At 36.8% G+C, this 24,445-nt stretch overlaps 1 protein-coding gene across 15 annotated transcripts in view; it reads left to right on the plus strand.

Moving 5' to 3' along the window:
• Positions 1 to 24,445, plus strand: part of GPHN (gephyrin) — a 261,241-nt gene that overhangs the window by 217,232 nt on the left and 19,564 nt on the right. For all 15 annotated transcript variants that reach the window (XM_058027375.1, XM_058027378.1, XM_058027377.1 and 12 more), the window contains 6 exons: positions 4,957 to 5,049; positions 7,246 to 7,301; positions 11,495 to 11,614; positions 14,009 to 14,067; positions 14,271 to 14,424; positions 16,265 to 16,386. In XM_058027375.1, coding sequence (XP_057883358.1) covers positions 4,957 to 5,049; positions 7,246 to 7,301; positions 11,495 to 11,614; positions 14,009 to 14,067; positions 14,271 to 14,424; positions 16,265 to 16,386 — 604 coding nt within the window. The remainder of the gene's footprint in view (positions 1 to 4,956; positions 5,050 to 7,245; positions 7,302 to 11,494; positions 11,615 to 14,008; positions 14,068 to 14,270; positions 14,425 to 16,264; positions 16,387 to 24,445) is intronic.

The raw sequence follows: 24,445 nt of genomic DNA on the forward strand, positions 1-24,445 counted from the left end.
TGAACATGCCTCAGTGGACTTTTGTAGGTGCCAAGTAGCTGAAAGCTTTACTGTGATTGGTTCCCTATGTTGTCTCACTGTGGAAGATTCTCACTAAGTCCCTTTCCAATCCGAGATTAATGATCAAAGCAAAGTGATTATTGATTCCAGATCACTTTTTTCCATGTCTTTATCTTCAACAGTTCATCTCAGTCTCTTTTTCCAGTTTCTAGTTAGCCTGCTAGTCATTCCAGAATTTTCCTCTTCTTCTCATAAATACAATTCCTTTTCTAATCTAACACTACATGATCATTTTCTGAAATAAGTTCCTTTTAAATTTCATCTATCGAAACTTTGTAATTAAAGAGTAACTGGTTTTGATTTATACAGTGAGATTGTCTTCAAAAGCACCAAACAGCAAGCAAAATATCAGACTTTATGACTTTGTGACTGTATCTATACTCATGAATAAGTAGGGATAGATGAAGTGATTTTTCTGGTCCTAAAAGGAATTAGCAAGGCATTTCTCATGTTTATTCAGCTAAACTATCCTCCTTCCTGAAATACTGTATTCATAATGTCTATTAGGTGCCTCCCTAAGCTTCTGCTATTCCTTACATCAAGCCTAGACATTATCTGGGAGATGTTCTTGGCACATAACAAAACCATGACAGGAAATATGCTGACAAGTAAGCCTAAACTAGGTAGGGAAGCAGAAACATCTTACAGGGAACCTTCCAGGTTGTTCAAAAGTAAGGTGGTGAGTGAAGAGACTGTGGAACTATAAACCTCAAAAGGCAAAAACATTTGGGACACTGGTGTGCTACAGAGAGCGGAGAGGCACAAATGGTTTCTGAATGGAATATTCTGTCTTCTGGCTTGGGAGTTCAAAGTTTTCATGTTCTTTGCCAAAACTTTGTGCTACCAGAAGCCTTCAAGATGTCTTCATATTGACATCGTGATTTAGCAGACTGTATGCAATATCACACCTGTGCATTTAGTGACTCCAGGCAGAGTTCAGTGCTCCTCTATGCCTTGGCAGCAGGATTTCTGAGAAAATGCTCCATACCCTGCATTCAGGACAGCACCAATACTGGATCAACAAGGAATGTGCATAATACATCCTGCATTTTCATAATGGCATGCAGATTAGAAGGCACTAAGGCATAAATGCCTGAGCATAACTACTGGCCCTTTTGGGTAGCTGTCAGTTAAATGTCTTTTCTAAGACAGCCCTTTGTGAACAATAAGTTGAGCTGCAGTGTTGGGTACATTTAGTCCAAATAAATGCCTATGTAACCCTGAACTCCTGAAATAAAGGATGAAAGACTGGCATCTGCCTCCCTGATAAGCACATCGTATATTTATTTTGGTATGTCAGATACAGTTAAGGTACTGTAGGATTATTCTTCTTCTTTGAATAAAAGAAGAATAATAAAATAAAAGATTCTGAGTCCAGAATGTATATATTGGTATTCCTAGTACTCTTATTCTTTCAAAAGTAATGAACTGAGTCTGCTGAGTCACTTTAGTTTTGACCCTCTTCCCTCTCACCCAAAACCCAAGCATTAGATTGAGGGTACCATGAGCAGGTTCACAGACAGATTCTTGATTTAATGTTCACATGATTGTACCAACAATTCCTTCATATTTTTGCACTGTAGAGCAAGATTTTATCTTGCAATTTATTTTTTAAGTAGTATATGCTTATTTTACTACTGTGTGTTGTCCAAGTATATCATATGAAATTTCAGGATTGAGCCTATAGGAGACAGACTAAAGGACATGTCTGTGTCTGTGATACTGCAAATTCAATTCTCTTAATCTACATTGTAGATTTGTAATTTGTATCTACGAATCCCAAGGTGGAAATGCATTTTCAGAAGTTCTTAAAAGATCACCATAATGTTATACAGATAAATTAGTAACAGGTTCTTTTTTTTTTCTTTTTTTTTAATATACATCAAATTTCAGAAAATGGTATAAATTTAGTTCTGGAGGTCTGAAACTGTATTTAGAAAAGCCCTATTGTGCTGTGTTTGTTTTCTTTGTGATTTTGTGTCTTGAATTACAACTGAGGTTTCTGAGCTATCTTCTGAGGAGCACAATTTCTCTTCAAGGAAAGTGAAATATGCAAAATTCCAGAAGTCCTAATTACCTAATTAATTTAACCTATTTAGTTAAAACTAAACATATTTCATAGCATTCATCCTCATAAATAAAGCAGCTGAATGTTATTCTGTACAAATACCCAGTACAGACCTGATTTTATTCTTGATTAAGTCAAGGTAGGCTGTAGTCTCACAGATCTATCTATTCTCTCCTAACACAAGGGAGAGAATTATTAAAGTTGTCTTTTGAAACATGGCTTTCACACTGGTGTGTTGCTCAGTGACCATATAGATAATTTAACCTCTTTCATATTTTAAAAAAATGGACTGTCCTAAAGCATTTTAAGGAAGTGTCATAAACCCAAGGCATCTGAAGCATATCTGCCACCTGCCATCATTGATATCTGGTATGAAGCCCCCAATTAGGCTTTTATTCCAAATAAATGCAGTTATCTGAGTATAGGTCTGTGGGCACATAAGGTTAAATTTTTAAACATGATTATTATTATTATTCTGAAACTAAGGCACAGAAGTTTAATTGATAATAAAATTATAATACAGAAGCAATCTACATTTTATGAGCTTTAGCCAGAGAACAGCACATTTACTCTTGTCTAGTCCAAGAGCCTAACTGATTGGTTTGGTAGCATTGACTTTTCATATCACACTGCAGTGCTACCAGGGCAGGATTTACAAAATCCATCCCTTCCTAGTACAAGATGTCTTATTGCTGTGCCCCAGAGAAATCAAATCAAATCTTCATGGAACTGCACCAGGTTCACCACCTAAGCTTAGCAAATACCCGCTTTTGAAAAGTGAGTTAAATGTAATTCTCCATTTTGTGTCAGAAAGCCATGAGCATCATAAGGGGCAGTTTGATGGCATTAAAATAATTCAGAACATCTTTCTGAATTACAATTAATCAAAATAGGCTCAAACTGTATTTTTAGAATATTTTCTTAAAAGAGACTGCAGAGGTACTTAAGATTGTCCTCTAGTTACTGACTTGCTTCATTTTAAACGCCTAAGGCTGCTTCAGCAAATAATTCTTACATTTTTCTTCTTGTAATGAAATTCATTCCCATTACTGGCTAGCCACTTATTCCTTTCAAATATTGCATGGCAGTATGCCATGAACATACTGTTCAACTTTACTCTAATTGGTGTGATTTTGCATGTAGACAAGAAGCAAAATGAAGGCACAACATGCCTGCTAAAATTGGAAGTATCACTTTGGTATGAGATTTCGTGCATCTGTGAACAAAGGGTGTTTTTACTAGGCCTTTGATAGCTGCCTTTTCTGTGCTATAATTTAAATGTCTGTGTCTGCATTCTTTTACTTAGGATAAGTGTACAAGCTTCTGTGAGCTTTCTAGTAACTTCTCTCTTGTGTATCACAGGCACTGATATGCAGGTTTGCACAGGTGAATTAATGGCCATTACAAAAGTGCTTTTCTAGTTGTTTTAACAGGTTTCAGCAGATTTTCATGGCAATAGTCATTTCAGCAACGCAGCATGAACAGTAACTTCAGGCTGAAAGTTGATACATAAGGATGTGAGCACAATATTGTTATAGTTACAGTAATTAATTGCTAACTAAATCACTTTGTGTTAATAAGTAAAACACAATCTTCATTGTAATACCACTTCACTGGAGCTGAACGTTTTCAAATCAAGTAGGTGAACTTTTTTACAAAATCTGCCAATTTAGTGTGCAGCACTAACTCTTCTGTAAAATAAGAATCACGCTTGATGCGCTTCTCTTTTTTGGCATGTCTCAAAGACCATAATCTCTAAGGCACGTATCCATGCAAATTCTCCTGGCAGAAATAATCATGCATTCTCCCACTCCATCATACTTTCAGCAGGATAATGCCTTCCAGTGCCACAGTGCACACTGGGTGCAGGCCTCTGCTATGAGCAGGCCTTCCCTTCTTTTACTTAGACACACTGGAATCAAGCCAGTCTCAGTAGTTCTGACCCATGTGTCCCTTCCCTGTACATCTAATCACACATGTAGTAAATCTGCTTTCTCTCTCACACTATATCAAGGGCCAGGTTACATATTTTCCACTCTGTTGCATGTCATACTAAAAAATAAAGCTCTTGCTGATGCCATAAAAGTACCAGCCACTTGACTGAGGGTGAAATAATTCATATCGGTCTCTACAGGGAGGCTGAGCCAAATTACAGCTCAGCAGCCATAGTTGCTAAGTGAAGAGAAAGAGTATGTTTGAAACAGCTATTAAAATATTTAGAACTATAACACTGTAAATTTATATAAATAATTCTGACACTTATGTGCACTCACCCTCCATTAAGCAGAAATGCTCTCAGCAATTAGGTGAAGCTAATCTATTGCCAAATTTCTTTGTCAATTTATGAAAACTGGTTCATTGTTAATGTTCTCAATTCATCACCTCTCACCTTCTGTGCACAGGATTCACTTTTGAAATGTCATTTTACAAGTTTGGTTTTTTTTAATTTAATAAAAATTCAAATAAAGTAAAATAAAGAAAGTGCATATATTCAAGAGATCTTAGGGGGAAAACTAGTCCTGAAGAAACAAATACTTTTTTTTTCTGTCTGGTCCTTAATCGGAACTATCACCTTTGGGTTTGGATACTTGGCATTCAAATCTACTGTCAGCAATTTCACCATAACCAGGAGCACAGACTTAAACAAATCCTTTGTCATTACTTTCAGACTCTAGTCTTTTTTCCTGTATGTTGGGTCAAAAATCTAAGGCCTGAGAGATCTCTCTGTCCCATACACATACGTTTCATCTATTGGAAGGCACAGCTGTTAACTTCATTTCCCCCTTTCCCCCATTGTAATGACACAGAGTCTTTTCTCTTTTTTCTAGATGGAATGGGGCGAGTCCTTGCTCAAGATGTATATGCAAAAGATAATCTGCCACCATTTCCAGCATCAGTAAAAGATGGTTACGCTGTCAGAGGTAAACACTTTCTGGACATGTAGTATGTTAATGTTAATTCACCTGTTTTGGATCCAGCAAGGGTTATTTTGGTTTACATTTAATACAGATCATTGCTGGGGTCACAGTTATATAAAATGCACTGTCTTGAAGGAAGGCCACAAAGCTGAGTTCAGATCTTTTAAGTGGATACAGGTGTACAAGAGAAAATGTACACCCATGTGTGCTCCTAGATGTACACCTCTGTTGCTCGTGCATTTCTTGGAAACATTTAAAATTCTGGACAATAACAGAACATATGGTTCTGAATTATGGATTCATCTTCTATTCCTCTGTTATAGATTTAATGAGGATTTTTTTATATGTATTTGACTTTGTTGAACTGTTACAGATATTGATCACATCAGAGAATTTTCGAAGAACTTACCATAATGTTCTCTTATGGAGACACCTCAAAAGCAGAGGTTCTTACTTTAAAAATACTGCAGCTGCCATATATAAATAAAATTAGCTTTATGACTATATTCATTTCAAGCAGCAAATATAATATCCCAGGAGACCTGAATTCACACTCTGCTTTGCCACTAAGTGCCACATCACTTTGAGCCAGTTGCTTCTCTGTGTGTCAGTTTTTCCCTTCATAAAGTAAGAATAACAATGCTCACCTCATACGTCCATGAAGGAAATTTAAAATATACAGAATCAAACATTTTACTATTAGTGACTTAATTGTGGTAGTGGTTAAATCATAACACCATGTTGAAATTTGTACACAATAGCCAACTTTCTTCTAGTGACATTAAAATATCTTTTTTGTTACTGGCAGTTGAAACCATGGAAATAATTTGCTTTACATTTTGGTTAGCCCTGAATTGATCAGGCAATTCTATTCTATACTGTTTCGTTCTATTCTTATTATTCTTGTGAACCTGTTATCTTTGGATATGGGAAAAAAAAAAAAAAGCTTTTAGTCAGAGATAACACTGACTACATTAATGGATGCTTCTTACAAAAATATAAGGATTAGCTCTCAGTGACATAACATGTCTGCCCAAATCCCTGTCCTTTTCTCACTTTATATCAGTTGTGTATCATCTATAAACTTTATCTCTGTATTATTATTAGTGGGGGAATAAAATCTAGTTCAGTAGCATTTTATCAGGTTTAAAATAATTTAGCTATTAGGGATTTCTTTCTCTTCTTTTGCTGGATCATACAAGCGCATTTTTTTTCAGTGCAGGCCTAACAACTGTTTTCAGTAGTATTACATGCATTATTCAAGGCTATCTACTTGAAGAGTCCTTTTTGAGTTCACTCTGAAGCTCTTAGATTAGTCTGTTTGATAAGCTTTTAAGCTAAGTTAATTATTAGTCTTCAAACATGGGTAAGTACCATAGATAATGATCTGCAAAGCTGCAGCCAGTGCAGGAGTACAAATGTGATAAATCGTAGACTGAATGGACATCCTTCCTTATAGTTCTTCTTGATACCAGGTTACCTAGGTGTACATTCAGAGCTCCTGAAATTAAACCAAAGTTTTTAAGATAAAGGTTGTCACTGGTTAGACTTCATCTCTAGGAAATCAACTTTTTACAGCTACAGATTTAAAATTAGTAGTAATGCAGATTTAAATGCTATCTTTCCAGCTTAGTTTGCTTGAGCACTCTGCTGTGCTTGGAAAGGCAGAGCTGCTTGTGCTTCACACATGCTTTACACCATGGTAAAGCCTGTCATACCACTAATGCAACTTGCTGAAAGACCTTCGAGGCAGGCAGGAGTTTAAATGTCATTAGTAATTGTGCCTTCCTTGTCCCCGTAAAAATGCAGATTTGATAAATTGGAAGTCCTGAATACTTGTTAAATCAGTGATCTCAGACTCCTAATTGTCAGTATTGCAATAGTGTCATGAACACCCTTAAATCTTTGTTTTTAATGTAATTCCTCCTAGTCTTCCTTTACATGACCTCATACTGCCCAGAAATTTTCAGTTAAAAATACTCTGTTTTCTAGAACCAGTGTTTTTCAAAATAATAAACACACCTCAAATGGACCTAAAATGTAAAATCCTTACAGAACTTCTATAACCTTAGTCATGAAGAACTGAAGTCACTGAAGAACTGAACATTATATCATCTTTGCTCCTCTCCTGTTCTCTATTTATAATGCCACCTTTTGTTTTGGTTCAGTGTTTACCATTTGTGTTGTCCCTCTTAACAGCTGCTGATGGCCCAGGAGATCGATTCATCATAGGAGAATCCCAGGCTGGTGAGCAGGTGAGCACAATTTCTTTTCTCTTTTTTTTTAATGTATTTTTCTCCTGTAAGATTTTGTTTTGTATTTTTACAAGCCTTGCTAGCACTCCAAAATTCAATAGTCTTGGATGTGGTGTGAAGTAGGACACAGCTGTACTGACCCTCCTGCTATGTGCCTTGGGACATGATTTCAGAAAGTGAGGTAGTACAGTTACATAAGGAGCTAACAAGGATATCCCAAAATACTTCAGAGCATTGTGCTGACATGTCTGAGAGGAGTGCATACAGTAACGTTCTGCCCTAGTCCAATGTTTGAGGACATGAGATTTCTGGTGGCACAACAATTCATAAGCAGAGAAAAGAGTGGTTTAACCCCCTCTTGATGACAGATTTTTTTAAGGATGTCAGCCCAATAACAGTTTTCATAAGATGCTTCCATTTTTCACACTGATAGCTGCAAAATGAAGTGTATAAATTTTTTATTAAGCTTTTGCAGATAGGTAACGATCAGAACAATCTTGAGGGAGCCTGGCAGCAGCCTGGTTTGAGGCTGGTTTGTGAGAAGAGTGTTTGTGCAACTTAGATGATACGTGGATTGATTTTAAAAGCAAGTTGAGGCATGACCTGTTTGTGACCTGCGGTGCTCTATAAATATTCATTAATAGACAAATTTCGTGATTTGTTCTCAAATTCAAGAGCATATTTCATTAAATTTCTTTACTCATACTGGGGAAATGGGAAAAAAAGTTATGTTCAACTACTCTTGGTCTGTCCATTTAATCATGCCTGGTAGCTGTGTTCAGGAAAACATGAGTTAGTCCAAAATGTTTCTCCAGCTGTTTCAAGTCCTGATTTATAATTCTGTGTATTTTTTGTATGTGAAATGATGGAAAAAAGGATAAGGAACAGGCAAAACAAGGAATTAATCAATTTTAATTAGGATTTTATAGTATGTCCATTTTGACTGCTAAACAAAAAAGTCCAAGTAAAATCAACATATTTCAAAAGTTGTATCAGGTTTTAGAAGTATTACCAGTTGCAGGATGATTTAATTTTTTTTAAAATGTACTTGAACTGTCTCTAAATGTGTAATAGACATTTAATTTGGCTAATCATGTCAGGAAGAGCTGTAAAAATTATTTTTGCTTTAGGTCCCATCCATCATCATGAACTATACTTTGGTATAATAGACATCTTCTCAGTAGTGATATTCATGTGAACTTAGATTAATGGATCAATTGCAAAAATATGTTAAATTACTTTCAATTCTAAAAAAACAAAGGCAAGTTAATTCAGCAGTTTTTTTAACCTGCCTTTTATTTTTAGCCCTCCTGACTGCATTTTCAAGCATTGGTCCAGAATCCAAAAGATTCAGAGACAACTATTTTTACAACCCTTTTTATGATCACTATAAAATAGCAAGAACCAGCAGAGCATCTTGCTGAATTTTCACTCCTATCACTATTCCTCTGTCACCAATATTATCATTTTGCCAGTTAAATATCACAGCACAGTGTTGCTTAAAAGCAGCGCTGCTGAAGTTGTCTCTAATGGCGACTACTTCCCATTAGAGGGCTGAAGTGTTTCAGTGTCCTAATCAGTTCAGCAGGTCTGTACAAGAGATAAAAGGGCAAATGGAAGCTGCTTCCCTCCAACAAAGTTCAAGAGCTCGCTAATGTCTCCACAGGGACAGTCTGTCCTCCCAGATTACGGGGAATAGGAAGACTCTCTGGCAAGGAGCAAACATTGGGTGGGAAGCAGGCATGCAGAGAGAGGCTATTTCCGAAAATACCAGTGGCAAGTTAGAAAAACAAGGCTGTTGACCTCAGAATAATTGGTCAAAGTTGTTTTTTTTTTTTCTGGAGCAAACACATCTTCAGGTTCATCTCCTTCCCAAGAAATTATTTATAGGCTTGGAAGGCTCCTCAGTCTCATTTCACCCTTCAGTCACTCTCAGCAGCAACATTCTGCTTTTCATGTTACAGACCAATTAACAGAATGATTCACAGCAGGGAGTTCAAAATAGATTTAGGTTTGGCTCCTCCTGTAGGGAAAAAGGTTACATAAATGCTAGTAGCAAGGAAGAAGATGGGACTGAGAATCGCAGGAAGGCCATATAGCCAAGTTGGACATTTCTGTATCAATTTTTAATTTGTACGTTTTCTGAAGTCCATTTACAGATGGTCATGTTTATGTTAACCCTTTTTTTGTACATCAGGGAAAGCTTTCAGGCATCACCCTGCTTTGGGAAGGTTAGGGCACACTTGAGATTACTGGTCACGAGCCATCCACAATGGCCTGTGTGTAGAATAGGAAAAATAGTTTTCCTTCTGCAGACTCATATAGTCCATAGCATTTCCTGCAAGACTTCCTAAAGGTGTTTGTGAGAGGCACTAGAACTAACCAGCTGCAATGTTAGAATGAAAAGCAGGCATTTTCCACTATTCCAATAACTTGTGCCTTTTTACAGAAAGGAGCATGGATCATTCTAAATGACACAGGAGAGGTGTAATCATGTGCAGGAGAAATTGGCTGAGATAGAGGTTGTGCTTAGGAAATTATTTCTGGGTTTTATTCAGTGACTAAAATTGAGTAGGTTATCAGTAATGAAGGCAAAGAACAGAAACCAGCATTGCCCCATTGCAGGTAAAAGTGAGATCCCAAGGGCCTTTAGAAGAGCTTCTGTGAAATTTTTGCACATTGATATGTTTTCTGAGAAGCAATCATTTCTTTATCTCCAAAAAATCTATCATAGAGGATCACAGCCCTGGAGATTCACAAATAAATCTAATGGTTGACTTTTGTTCATAAAGTTAATCTGATCAGATTCTCAGCAGACAAAAATGAAATTAAATTTATGAGCAACATGACCAGTTCTAAAAGCAATTGTATCATGAATTTGTTTAAATGTATCGCATCATTGCATCTCAAAAATTAACTCATCTAACAATAAACTCCAAAAATTTGGTTAGTTACAGCACATTTTATCACCATAGGCTGTGATTTGTGGCAGTAGTAGACATTTTGTATTCTTTGTGATGCATTTTAATAGGCAGAATTTTTTTATGCAATATATTCCTCTGAAATTTAAGCCGGCAATACTTAGTAAGTTCAAAACAATATTACCTATTTGTAATGTATGTTTAGATTAAAAGATACATTAAAAATAGCTAATATTGTTTTGAACAATAATTGTCTTTGAAAAAGATACAATGGGATGCAAAATACATAATCCAAGGGGTAAGCTTTGCCTTTCGTAACATTTCTTTTCATAAAAATCAAAATTACACACTAGATAGCATTATTTTCCCTTTTAAGCAGCTTTAGTACAAATGGCAGTGTTTCAGCTATCCATCCACAATTCCTTGCATAGTCTGGGGTGAGGAATAAATGCCATTTTCTTAAAAGTTTTTTTTTAATGTCATGTGGTTTAGATACTTACATGATAGCATGAATCTTCCCCTAAAAATACATTAACTGTGACATATGGCAAGTGGGGGTTTATTTTTTTTCTTCTCCAAGGATATTAGATTTCCATTACCTGCAAAGAAGGGTTAAGATTCAGTCAGTTCTAGGCTCAGTTATTTCTTGGAATACAAAAGGTCACTGTGATGCTGTGGTAAGCCAGATAAAAACCACCCCACCCTTTTCCTATGCCTTCGATAGATATTGTCTGTGAACTAGTATTGAGCTGTCTCAGTGTTAAGAAATGTGCCTAAAAATTAAGCAGTTTGTTACATTACAATTATACATTGGCTTTTCATAAGTAGTGTGCTGGTAAAACAGAACAAAAATCCAACCAAAGCAATTTCAGCCCTGGCAGCCAGAGTGCTCTGCAAAAATATTTATGTACTTAGACCTGCTAGATTTTTGTTCATGGAAGTTTCCATCTAACAGTTAAATTTTTAAGCCAGTTATTTTTCTGTGCCAAATATTTTTCTGAGTATTAGTATATTCCTTCTTCTGAAAGTTGTTCATGTGATAGAATTATAAGGAGAAAAACCTGAAGCCACCTAATATGTGGCCATATAAATAAAGCCAGGTATGAATTGGAGTTTATTGTACCTGTTGATATTGCCCACAATATATCAAGAGTCATGCAGCAAATAAGAATTCAGATCTTTCAGATAGTTTACTTGCATAAAGTTCCAGTGGCTTGAATTTTTTTTTTTTTTTTCCAAAAAGAGATTAATTTCTGTTTTTTTGTTTTTCAGCCAACACAGACTGTGATGCCTGGTCAGGTAATGCGAGTTACAACTGGTGCTCCAATTCCATGTGGTGCTGATGCAGTGGTGCAGGTGGAAGATACAGAGCTCATCAGGGAATCAGATGATGTGAGTCACAAGTTAAAAAACTCATTTTTCTTTTGTGTGCGGCAGCAAATGGCACATGAAGCAATCCTGTAAATATGAAAGTCAGTCATACAGAAAAGCGCTTCAGTAATCTGGGAAGTTTGAGGGATTTTGTATCAGTTCCTAGTGGCAATTCTCACTTTTTCAGGCTGTGATAACAGTACCACAGACCTTCCTGTTCTGACTGATTTTTCATCAAAATTGTTGAGTGCTCACTCTAAAATGTTTGGGAGCATGATTTGAGTGAAAGGCAAATGCCTCTTGGAAATCCATGCCCACAGTCCAATTCAATTGTCTACTGTAATTGCATTTTAAAACACAGGCTAGTGGAAATCTCACCAGATAGGAAGGGGAATTTTTTTTTTAATTACATTATGATCTCAGAATAATACAGTGAATTACTGCTGATGTAATTAAAGCTGAATATGATTTTCTGCACTTCTGTTTTAAGTGCTGCAAAATCCATAGGAGGACTTGGATTGCTTTAAACTGTGCTATGAGGACAGTTCTGTATTATCAGAGTTGGTCTTGTTTCAGCAAAGGAGAATTTGGTGGATTTTGGAGAATACTTCTTATTCAAATGCCTTCCAGTGAATCTGTTTAGGAAAAGAGGTTTTGTTATAAAACAGGGGAAGTAAATGTTTTTTTAAACTACAACTAAGATTTTTTTAAAGACATTTGTGCTCCTTTAAAATGAGAACATTACTGAATTTAAGACCTCTAAAAACCAATAAATGGATAAGGTGCATATTCCTCCAGAATGTAGGCATAAACCTGTTTTTGAACAGATTTTCCAGCCTACCTTTACATCATATTAGTGGACTACCTTACAGATGCTGCAAATAAGAGAACAGAAAGAAAACACAGAAAAAAAACACAGAAAAAATATGAATACTGTAGTACTAATTCTGTATGCACCATTGTCTCAACATATGAAATGTGCTTTTTCTGAAGCAGAGGAGCTCTCTGTAGACAACCTTATTCCAAAGAGTCCATCTTAGGCTTCCTTTGTGTTGCTGTGTTTGCTTCTGAATCCCAGCTGTGGTTTCAAGGCACTATCCTCATGTTTGCTGTCATCTGAGAGACTTCAAGGCGAGAAGATGTGTCTCTTATTGTCACAGCTTCCAAGTTCAGCTTTGGAATGAACTATGTGTGTGGTTCTGTGCTCAGATCAGCCTTTGCTCTGCTGCTGCTGTTCTGACAAGCTATTCCTTCACCACAGCTCAGTGTCAGCATTGTAATTGCAGCTGGGGTGTAAGCAGATGAATTCTAGTGTTCAAAACTGATAAAGTCTGCAAAAACTGAAACTCACTCTCAGGATCCTTTCTCATGCCTTATTAATCTTATTAAATGCATAGATTTTTGCATCTAATGAACTCATCAAGCTGTGGAGGATGTCCTTATTCCTAGCAGGGAAATTATTGAAATTATCAATCCTGCTTTGGGGTTACAGATGTATATGTGTAGATTATATCTTCCTGCAAAATACACCATTGCCTTCACTGCTTTTTAATCAATTCCATTAGCCTTACTGAGCAAGTTTTTTGTGGCCATTGCCCGCCTCATCTTGGAGGACTACCACATTGCAAATATAAGCACTACATCATAATGGAAAACCAGAATTTTTTCTAGTCTAAGTTTAGATTTAGTGGTACTGACATGCTGGCACCATCTCAAAACTGAGTGTATATGTCATCAACCCATTTGCAGGGCTTAAATTTAAATATTAATGATAGAGGTCATGTACCATTTATTGGCATTGAATGAATCACCAAACTATTGACATTCTGAGTAAGGAAACGCATCAGACTCTTCAGGCCACTGTCTCTTGTTCACAGTAAACAAACAAGATGATTGAGCCCTTTCTGATTCATACAAGGCTCTCAAGTAGGAGTATCCACTCCAGGAATGTTTGTGAGAATCCTGAAACAGCTGCAGCACACAGCTTCTTTCCACCTTTCTGCTAATGTAATGTCTGCCAGGCTAATGGTCTGTTTCAAGTGCCATCTTTGAAATGGTTTGACCAGATCAAGTTGGCTAGGAGGAGTAGAAAGAATCCACTCAGTATACCAGATCAAGAGGTAAACAGGAAAGCTGTATAAACACAGGTATCATTAAAAAAAAAAAAAAGGGAAGCTAAAACTACATATTCAGTGCTGGTCCTCCCCTAGTAAGCTCATAAAGAGCATTTCTTAAAATGTTTTTCAGTTTTAGCACACATTGTCTTACAACCTTTACAAATAAATCAGGAGAATGATATGATGCTTAAGCCACAACGTTTCAGTGTAATGAGTGCTGTGTAGACTTCTGAGAAATTAAACATTAATCTTCTTTGAATAGTTCAGCTGACCATATGTGATGTCCTTGTGTTTGTAGGGCACTGAAGAACTAGAAGTTCGAATCCTGGTGCAAGCTCGGCCAGGCCAAGATATCAGGTCTGTATTTATTAAAATATCTCTGTTTGAAGGGCTGATGAATTTCAAAGTCATTTTTTAATCATGGGTGGTACTGACATTTTGACAGTCAGACTAAGGAGAGTCCGTGGACGCTCCAGACCTGCAGCAGGACCAATGAAGGAAAGGTACTTTGGTTCTCATCCTGTTTTTCTTTCATGTTGTTTTTCTGTCCTGATTTTCAGACCCATAGGACATGACATTAAAAGAGGTGAATGTGTGCTGGCTAAAGGAACCCACATGGGTCCATCTGAGATTGGTCTCTTAGCAACTGTTGGAGTAACTGAAGTAGAAGTTAACAAGTTTCCAGTGGTTGCAGTCATGTCAACAGGGAATGAGGTAAGAAAAATTTGTCTAGAATTATAGTCTGAAATACTGTCTTTTTTTTGAGGCAATGTTTTGGATTAGTGACTTCCACCCTACTCCCAAGCAGACTCACTTTTGACAGCAACTCATGCTGACATGAGCTATTTCTGTGAGGCATCAACCCATAATAATCTGCTTGTGTTTTCTCCCTTAGGGGCTTTCTCACAGGTCTCACACTCTCTTTGCCAAAATTTTGGTAATGTATCCAACCATGTGCCAGCTGTTTTCCTCCTGCCAGCAAGGGAGAACCTGTGGAGTAGTTGGGGTTGTAATTCACGTGGCCAGTCATTACTGAAGAGTAATTTATTTTAAGCAACGTCCTCTGTGTCTATAACACAAATGGCAGACAAGCTGACTTGGAAAACTCAATAGTTCTACCAAATGCCTTGTTGCAGTATTGTGCCTCAATATTCTTTCTTATAGTAGCACATGTTGAAATCCAGACACTCTCCTGTTGGTAGAATTGCAGACCAGCTTTATAATTGTTTTAACTACATCAGAAAAACCAGGTTTAAGATTAACTTAATTTACTAACTTTACATATGTTGTGTGTTGACCCAGGCCAGCAACTGTGCCCTCTCACTTCTTCCAGCAACAGGACAGAGAAAGAATAGGAAGAGCAAAATCTAAAGAACATGTGGGTTGAGATATGTGTGTTAAGGCAGCATGAAGTTTTCACTGTCCTTTAAGACAAACTTTTTGAAATCCAGCCTCAAATATTAATTCAGTAGCTGTATTCTCATGCAGCTTGGATACGTTCAATTTTGAAAGACTTTGAAAACTTTTCATAGGTTGGATTTTGTCGTCTGGGGTACAGATTATTGCCAGATTTCATAACATAAACAGGGTGTGGCATGCAGGAACCAAAACCCTAACTGAGGAATAAATCCATAGAGCTACAAGGATTACAGGTGGTGATTTTCTGACTGGTAACTTCCATATGATTGAAGATTCTTGCATGCCATTAAAGGGTCCTTTACTGATGTAGACATTCTCTTTTGTAAAATGCTAAAACGTTCTTTAACATCCTATGACAATCTTCACAGAAACAGAGCTGCAAGCCAAAGCATAAAATTTACCCATGCTCCACTTCTCATTATTCTTACCTTATTACCTAATGCTGTGACTTTGACAGATACGTTCTTATTAGTAGTAGCATTATTTACCTCTTGTCAATATTGTATTGTCCTTTTGTGTCCTACATTAGAATTTCTAATATATATAAAACATACATTTATATATGTATGTTTTGTAGTTTAGCTTCCAAAATACATAACACATGTGAGGTAATTGCCACGATAGATTTTCTTAAGAGAAAGTTCTTCATCCAAAACAGTAATTGATATAAGAACTAAGCATAAGGCTTCTGTTCATTAATCCAATGCAGAATGTTGTATTTAAGATATCTTTTTTGGTGAGCAGACAAGGAAATTCAAAATGTTCATTAATGCCTTTAAATCTGGTTAACAACATCAATGAGGTTCCCTTAGAATCAATTAAAGAGGAAGAATAACGTGAAAACTTGAAAGTTTTTTGTTTGATTGCTAATGTCTGAGATTAGAAGCCATGTGCTCATAAGGAGTAAGAATGTTTTGCAGACATGAACCAGTAGAAACAAACTAAACAATGGAGGATTGGACTAAAAAATGCGCATTACATATCTCATTAATTAAAATTCACTAAATCACTTTGTACATATGTTTCACGATATGTGTCTAAAAATATCCTGTCCGACCTGAAGAAATGATTCTCACTTGGCTTGTGCAAAGCACAGTGCTCCAAGGAGGCTGACTGGGCGTTTCTGGTTTTGTAGCTGCTGAATCCTGAGGATGACCTCTTGCCAGGCAAGATTCGGGACAGTAACCGCTCCACCCTGCTGGCTACAATCCAGGAGCACGGCTACCCAACAATCAACCTGGGAATTGTGGGTGATAAGTAAGTACCACGTGTTAGTAAAGATGTCACTTCATATTCATGTGATGCACTTTATGGCATCCATGGGAAAAAGAAATACCAGAGAAAATGTCACTCGTTACAAATGTCACGGTGTTGTGACAAGGCACATCTTGGAGAAAGTATTTCATCCTTTTCGTTATAGCAAGAAATAAGTCTATTTTAATATTAGGTCAAATCTTTTGAAAAATAGTATTTAATGGTGTTTAATTTGTTTTGCATTCTGTTTGTTGAAACAGATGATCTATTTCCTGTAGCAAATTGAATTTTTTGTTGCAGTATCCTTCCAAGCAGTATACTTAAAACACATAAGGGGAGACAGTTCTACAGCAGCTACACTTTTTTCTGGTCAAATAAAGGGAGAAGGAAAGTTTCTCTCGGAGTTTATTTTCCATGCCAAAATTGATTTAGACTATACAATTTTGTCATATTCTGAGTAATTCTCTTTTGAGGAAGGACCCACTGCTGCATATTGGCCATCATTTCCAGAAATATGTGGAAGAATTTTTTTTTTTTTTTTAACTTTAGTGATCTTTACTTTGATTGCCCCAGAGTAGCACCCTACTGATCAGTCTTTCTGTTCATCTGATAGTGATTGCTCCTTGTTTCCCAGTGGTAGTGAAGTGACATCTCTTGAGAGCTCTGGGATAAGTGATTGAAGTGTTCAGCTTTCTGTCCTTCCCAAGACTGGGCAGTGACTGCTATCCATGGCTTGAGTTTCTCAGCATAATGTATTTCCTCAATGTATTGAGACCTGGAGGCTTTGAAAGGTCTTTCTTGCTTTTCAGTTGGGGTGTCAAACCAAGTGACAGACTTGGTTTGACAGGGAGTTGTTCAGGTCATCCCAGTGGGTAATTAAAAGTAAAAATAAAAAAAATTAAAAAAAAAAAGAAAAGCAGATAAGCAGATGACAGGGTCCCAGTCAGGGACTAAAAGGAATCCAACCAGGTTGCTATTACAGAGCAGGTAATTTCAAACCAGTCTTCCCTAAAGCAGTATTCAATACAAAGCATGACTAGGTTGACAGAAAGTGTATGAATGGGCCAGCCACTGCATGGTTTTGCAATAATTAAACCAACTTGCATGGTGGCTGCAGGAAATGCAGTTGAGTTTGAATTACTCACACAGGGAATGTGACATCACAGTTGTGATCTTAGGGAAGGCAAACCCTTCTGGATACTCTCACTGCATCCAGGTATCCCTTTTTGCTTCTCTAACCTAACAAAACACCACAAATACCACTGCATTTCCAACCAGCAAAAGATACCCAGCCCTCCTGCCCATGAATGCTTCCAGTTTCAGGTGGTGGTGTCGTACAAACTCATGAGGCTCTTCTTTCCAGGAGTGGTGTCTAAATGAGATAGCTAAATTGCTCCTGCATCACTGGAGCTTTCTATATTATAAGGACATTTTTAAACTGTAAACATAAGTAGAAAAGTTTTCTAATGAAACTATTATATCCAGAGATCAGGTTCTAGATTTGTGTAGCAAGGAAAAAAGAAAACAGCCACAAAAAGTGTCTTACCTCCTGGGAGTCATCTCTGTGTAAATGGATTGTCAGGGGTTTTCTTCAGCAAAGTACTGTAGGTGGAACTTTTTACCAGCTGCAGGAGCAAAAGTAACAGCTAATGTTACCAACATTATTGTCAATGCATCTTACATCCTGCGTTACCAATGGCTTTATCCAGTGGAAAAGATGCTTTCCCTGGTAGTCTCCCCTGGAAAAATAAGCGTGTAAAGCTTGTTTGCTCTTTATGGGTTTGTCCTAATCAAATAGCTATTGTCTCAACTTTGCTGTAAAGTTAACACTATCAAAAGTTTAAAAAGGTTAAAAATGTTTAACTTAAGGTCATTGTGTGAAAGTGTAGCTATGCACTCCATTGCCTTCAGGAATTGTTTCTGTGACCTCCTAGGCATGGAGAGTCTGTGAAGATAAGTAATTTTGAAAGCTCTCAGTAATAAACAGCAAACAGCTTTAGAACATAGAATCATTTAAGTTGGAAAAGACTTTAGGATCATGAAGTCTAACCAGCACTGCCAAGTCCACAACTAAACCCTGTCCCCAGGCGCCACACCTACGTGTCTTTTAAATACCTCCAGAGGTAGAAACTCCATCACTTCCCTGGACAGCCTGTTCCAATGCTTGAAGGACCTTTCAGAGAAGAAATTTTTCCTGATGTCCAATCTAAATCTCCCATGCTGCAACTTGAGGCCATTTCTTTTTATCCTGTCACAAGTTTCTTGAGAGCAGAGACTGATGCCCGCCTGGCTGTGCCCTCCTTTCAGGTGGCTGTGGGGAGTGATCAGGTCTCCCCTGCACCTCTTTTCCTCCAGGCCACACAATTCCAGGTCCCTCAGACACTCCTCATCAGACGTGTGCCCCAGATCCTTCAACAGCTTCATTGCTCTTCTTTGGAATTTCTTTCTTGCAGCGAGTGGGGTTTAAGGCCCAAGAGAACTTTTTGCTTTTCTATATTTTTTTACAAATGTATTTTATGACCTGTTTTTACTTGTCAGATGCTAGCTGAACACCAGGCAGCAAACCAATATATCAGTCTAAGGAAGTGCCTGCAGCTTTGCTTTCAGTTACGTGAGAGGTGGATTCTTTTGAATCTTAGCTACTAAAATGATCTCTGAGTCTTGAGATAGCATTACCTTGGCAAAGGTAGTAATAGTTCTTTTTAAATGTTTGGTTTTCTTCTTTTTTCTGTTTCATGCTAACAAAGCAGCTTCTGCAGGGGTAGTTACTTTAGCTCATAGAATAGAAAAAATGAGCCTCCAATCACAGAGTGTACTTTTCAGTAACTATTGAAAGAATAATTCAGCACTGCTGACTTAGCTAAGAATCTTCTGCACCAGGTATCAGGACTCAGTCCTAGCAAGTTTTCTGCCATTCTTCCACACTCACATGCCCAATCCTTTTCTTTACAGCAAAATGCACCAGCAGTTCTGTTTCACTCAAAAGGAAAATCTGATTGCATACACCAGTTTGATAAGAAGTACGGTGTTATTTCATTACGTAATAAAGCTAACAGAGTGCTGCCCATACAAATATTTCAGTGGACTAACATATTTTTGGACTAACATGACTGATTTGATGGAGTGCTGTGGCACTTGAGCAAATGCAGGAGAAAGATGTTACAAAGGGTGCAATTTTGACACTTGAGTTAGCATGTTTGTAGAAGAGAGGAACAAGCCTTCAGTGTCTGTTTTATGGTTTACTGAAGTTAAACCATAGGTTATGTGTGTTTGTGTGTGCTCATATATATGTGTATTTTGTGTGTATAATATGTATCCAGACATTGAAAAACAAAAAGATTTTATATGCCTGCAATATCTGCTGGTGTAGTAAAAATACTGGCAAACATACTTTTCAGAAGGAAAAGTTGAAAACTTGCACTTTTTTTTTTTTTTTTAGTGTATCATGGTATATATTTCTTCCTTCCCATACTTTAGATTTAGATGGTTGTTTTCCTATTTCCTTTTTTCAAAACAAATTTCATGGGGTAAATTTTGCTTCATTTTACTGGGAGTATCACTTTCTGTGCACCATAAGCACTAATGGAGTGGGGGACAGAAGATAATAGGGAGCACAGTTGAGTATTACAGTAGCTGTAATGGCTCAGGTTTCTAACAGCCATGGAAATCCTCTTCAATCATATTTGCAGTTCTAATATTCAAGCATAAAAAAAATTTTAGAGTATTATTTGCAAAGACAAATTTAGAGGTTATTTCTATATATAATTTCAGCATGCAAATCACTCAGAGATTTTTAGGTAAAAAATTAGCTTGTCCAGCTGCTTTAAAGCCCAGGATTGTGATACATGTAAACACAGAGAATGTAAAAAGATGGGAAAGCACACTGAATGTCTGGGTTTCTGAAGAGTAGTTAGAAGCATTTTTAAAATGCCTTTGCATATTAATCATACATGAAGTTACATTTTGAACTGACCACTCAAGTCTGACTTAGGCTAAAGTTGCACTTTCATTTTAAACCAATATTATATTTCTTTTGCGAGCATTTTAATGATTTCTGAGATTGTCACCATCATTTCTGTTCTCATAAATTGTACATATCACACAATATTCAAAATAAAAAACGGCCATTCCAAAACCTATAGATAAAGTTTACAGTTGAAATCCTAGAAGAAAGCAATAGGAGAAAGCAACAGACCTGGGAATGTGATACAGCTGAAGTTAGGTCTGGCCAGAAGCCAAAATTTTCTCTATTTGTGTTCTTAGCACGTAAAAGCCAAGCTGTTTCAAAAGCACACATCTCTGAGTAGAAATGGAAGATAAATCCATTTCCAGAGCTACTGCAAACACAAGAAACAAATGCAAAGCTAAGGAAAGGAAGAACCCTTCTGATACTGTTGTTACTGTTGTGTCTTACATTTCTTGTCTGAATCTCAGACACACTTGCTAAAAATTAAAAAAACAACTGGCCAGTTAAAATTGGTATTCTAATGTACTTTTCAATGTTGCCTCCTAATAACAAGACCAAGTTAAAAAGGCTTTCATTTGCGTTGCTTATCTTATAGTTTATGAATTTATTTGTTTTTTTGGAAACCGATGATAAAAATAAGTTGCATATCTGATCTGATCTGTAGAAGTCTAATTGTCAGGATATTTTTGTGTCTGATTATTTCATTTGTGTTGTTTTTTGTATTCCATTGTTTAAAGTGTAAAGTTTATCCCTAGCAAAATCTGCTGCAGTATGGGCCTCTGTTTTACAAAGTGGTCTTCAGCTTTGACAGCTTTTCTCCTATGAAAGACTTATTAGGCTTGCTAAGGAATTTTGATCGTGTATGTAATGAATTCAATTTCCTCTGTTTTTACCTTTGTTTACATGAGTGCATTTTCCCCTTCTCTGCATTCTTTTCCCTATTTTCTAATTCCCTTATAATTTTTCTCAGAGGCCTGTATAATATTTAGTTGCTTCCAACAGCATTTTCATTTGTGAATCTGTGATTTCACAGTGGAGAGAGAGTCTGTCTCTTTAGCAGAAAAATTCAGGAAATTCATATTATTTCATCACTTGCTTGAAAGATTTATCTGAACAGTTATTAAATCAGCAGTTTGTGAGAGCTTTTCTACATGGGAAGTGTTTAGTCTCTTATTTGTTTACCTTTCCTTTTTGACATACTATTAGACATAGAGCTCCTAAATGACAGGTAAACCTATTAAAAATCACCCTTGCTGTTGTAACAGCACTAGTCTGTGATATCCCTAAAATAAAAGCTTTGATAGTTAGATACTGAAATCTTACTGAAGGATTTAGTCAGCTTCAATTTTAAGTTTGTCATCCCAAAAAAAGGTTTAAATCTTTTGTATTTGTGAGGCTTGCATGTAATTACTACTGTTATAATATAGGTGGAACATCTGGAGTGGAGGGAGGAGAGGGAAGAAACTGTTCCAACTCCAAAATTTCTCATGCAATATCAGCCTGATATATATCATCATACGAGTTGGAATATGAGTTATGGGCAAAATCCAGGCACAGAATCCTGGTCTCTCCCTGCTCCAGCTTAATGCCAGCTTGGGTAAAAGCAAATATACTGTGAACCAAATTAGTAGTAGTAGTAGTATCATTTAACAAATGGCTGCAAGAAAATGCTAGAGAAAAGACAGTATATTAAATGTCACAATATTAGGTTTTGCTAAAATGACTTCACTTCCAGTTCTACTCACAAAATGATGTTGTTATAAATTTTGATCATAGCCTAATGAATGCAGGAACACAGAGTAATGGTTTGAAGGTGATTCAGATGTAGATGTCCTCTCCTTCCTTGTGCCCTGTCAAGAATATTCTCCTTTTCAAGCAGAAATGTTTAATATCTGTCACAACAACTCTTGATATTCATTAGGGAAATCTTCAGATAAGTTGTCATATTGACAAGTCATCTCATCTAATGCACATCTTCCAACACCACAAAGGAACGTCTCAGCCTAAACAAAGGTGAAAAAAGAACTTGTGAAATGGGGCAGTGCAAGTCCTAGGGAGTCTTCTGTACCAGTAGGAAACTACATAGTGTGACAGGTAATAAAATTTCATGCTGCAGAGGTGACTGGTGCAAAGCTAATGCACAGCAGAGTGCCATTCTCCTAACTGTGTTCAACACAAGCATGGGCTCCTTCCTGAATTAGCATGTTTAGAATCGCAGCTCAGTAGTAGCACATGGCAGTAAAGAGCAGATAATAAAGAGGACAGAACACTTTGAAAATCCTGTCTTTGAAAACAGAGAGAATCTATTTGTTTGAGGAAAATAAAGAATACTTTTTTTTGTGGTCTATTTTTGGGGCTTAAGTTAACAATTTTAAAAGTCCTTGAAGAGATAAGTTCTGTTTTCAAGAGAATTTCAGCTTCTAGAGGCCAAAGTATCCTTCACTTAAATGACTTTCAACCTTCTTAATGCCTAGAGCATATACAGGAATTTGAGTTTCCAAGTCACTGAGAAATTTTTGAGACTTGAAATTTTACTGATATCCTAGAAGAAAGCAATGAAAACTAATAAAGGCAGTAGATACAGAACAGCCAAAGAGGTGGTGAACACTGAAGATGGCTCACTATGTCAGTGATAGGAATCACTTACAAAACTGGGTTAAGTAATATTTGCCTGTTAATACAGCCTAATATGAATTCATCTGTAGAGGAGTAAAGAATATAAGTGAAATTTACAGGCTGGAGGTTTATATCCTAAGAAGTAAAGATTTAAGGAAACATTTGTGAATAATCTAAATACAAGTTCTAGCACATATATATATATATAAAAGAGCTAATCTCCTCTAGAATTAGAAGATGAAATTCGCCCTCACCCTTGTATTCCCAGGACAAGGACCATTAAATTTCTTAAGTGGTTAAAAGATGGACTGAGTACTAAAGTAAAACCAGAACTCAGGCTGTTTAGTCCAACAGATGTTCTTACAAGATCACTTGATTACCTTCCAGTAACACTGAGCCACATGGAGAACAAACTTAATAAGCTTTCTATTTCAGCAGCAATGCCTATGTATTCAAGTTAGACTGATTCAGAGTGTAAGTAAAGCATAATTTTAACAGTGATAGTAATTAGTTATTAGGAAACTAAATCAAATGCTTTGATATTTATATCAAAGTGAGATTGCATATTTATTTACAATTCCAACAGAAGCGAGTTCAGGGAGGTTCTCACACTATTTTAAATACTAAATCATAAAAAAAATGTGAGTTATTTCTCCTGGTTGCAAATAATCTCTTAAGTATTATTTCAGAAAATTAAATTAATTTTTATGTTATTCTAATGGACAATACATAGTAGAAGCATAAAATCAGAAGACTAGTACCAGCAGAAATTACACAACAGAGCTTAGCATCATGCTGGAAAAGATTTTGGATTGTTGAGACTGCTGACTTTAACATTGGTGGTTAAACCAGAATCTGGGATCATTCATGAAATCTCGAAGTCTTTTGTGTGTCACTTCATGGCACGGGTACCCTGTTTTGAGAAACAGAGATTGACTTTGTCACTCTGGCAATGAATGGAAGAGAAAACGAGAGACTGAAGCCATTTTAGGAAATGGTTTTCTTGGGAAGCCTGTCAGAAAGAAATGGACATCTAAACTTTTAACCTGAATAACTTGAATATTTTTCCATCTCTTCCTATCAACATAAGTATGCATTCAATCTGCCAGACTCTCTTTATGAACTATGAGGAGGAACATGGTGGGGATTTACAAGGTGACAAAAGAGGATTTTAGATTTCAGTGTTGGAAGTGACTTTGGGCATGTGTAACAGTAGTGTAGGGACATTGGCCCTTCTCACATTCCCCAGTCAGACAGGACATGAGTGTCTGCAGCACAGAAATGATCTTTGCAAACCAGACTGAAGCCGCCTCGTGCAGGCTCAGCTGGCCATGGACTGGGGAGGGAGGTTGGCTTTGTTGTTGTTAACTGTCTAGCCAGCTGATATGGAGAAATGGCTCAGGAGTCACACAGTGATGACTGATGTCATGGTCCATTTCAATCACGAATATCTGATTTCAGGGGTTTTTTTAAAGGTAT

This window comes from Melospiza georgiana, chromosome 6, assembly GCF_028018845.1.
Source record: "Melospiza georgiana isolate bMelGeo1 chromosome 6, bMelGeo1.pri, whole genome shotgun sequence".
Taxonomy (NCBI): Eukaryota; Metazoa; Chordata; class Aves; order Passeriformes; family Passerellidae; genus Melospiza; species Melospiza georgiana.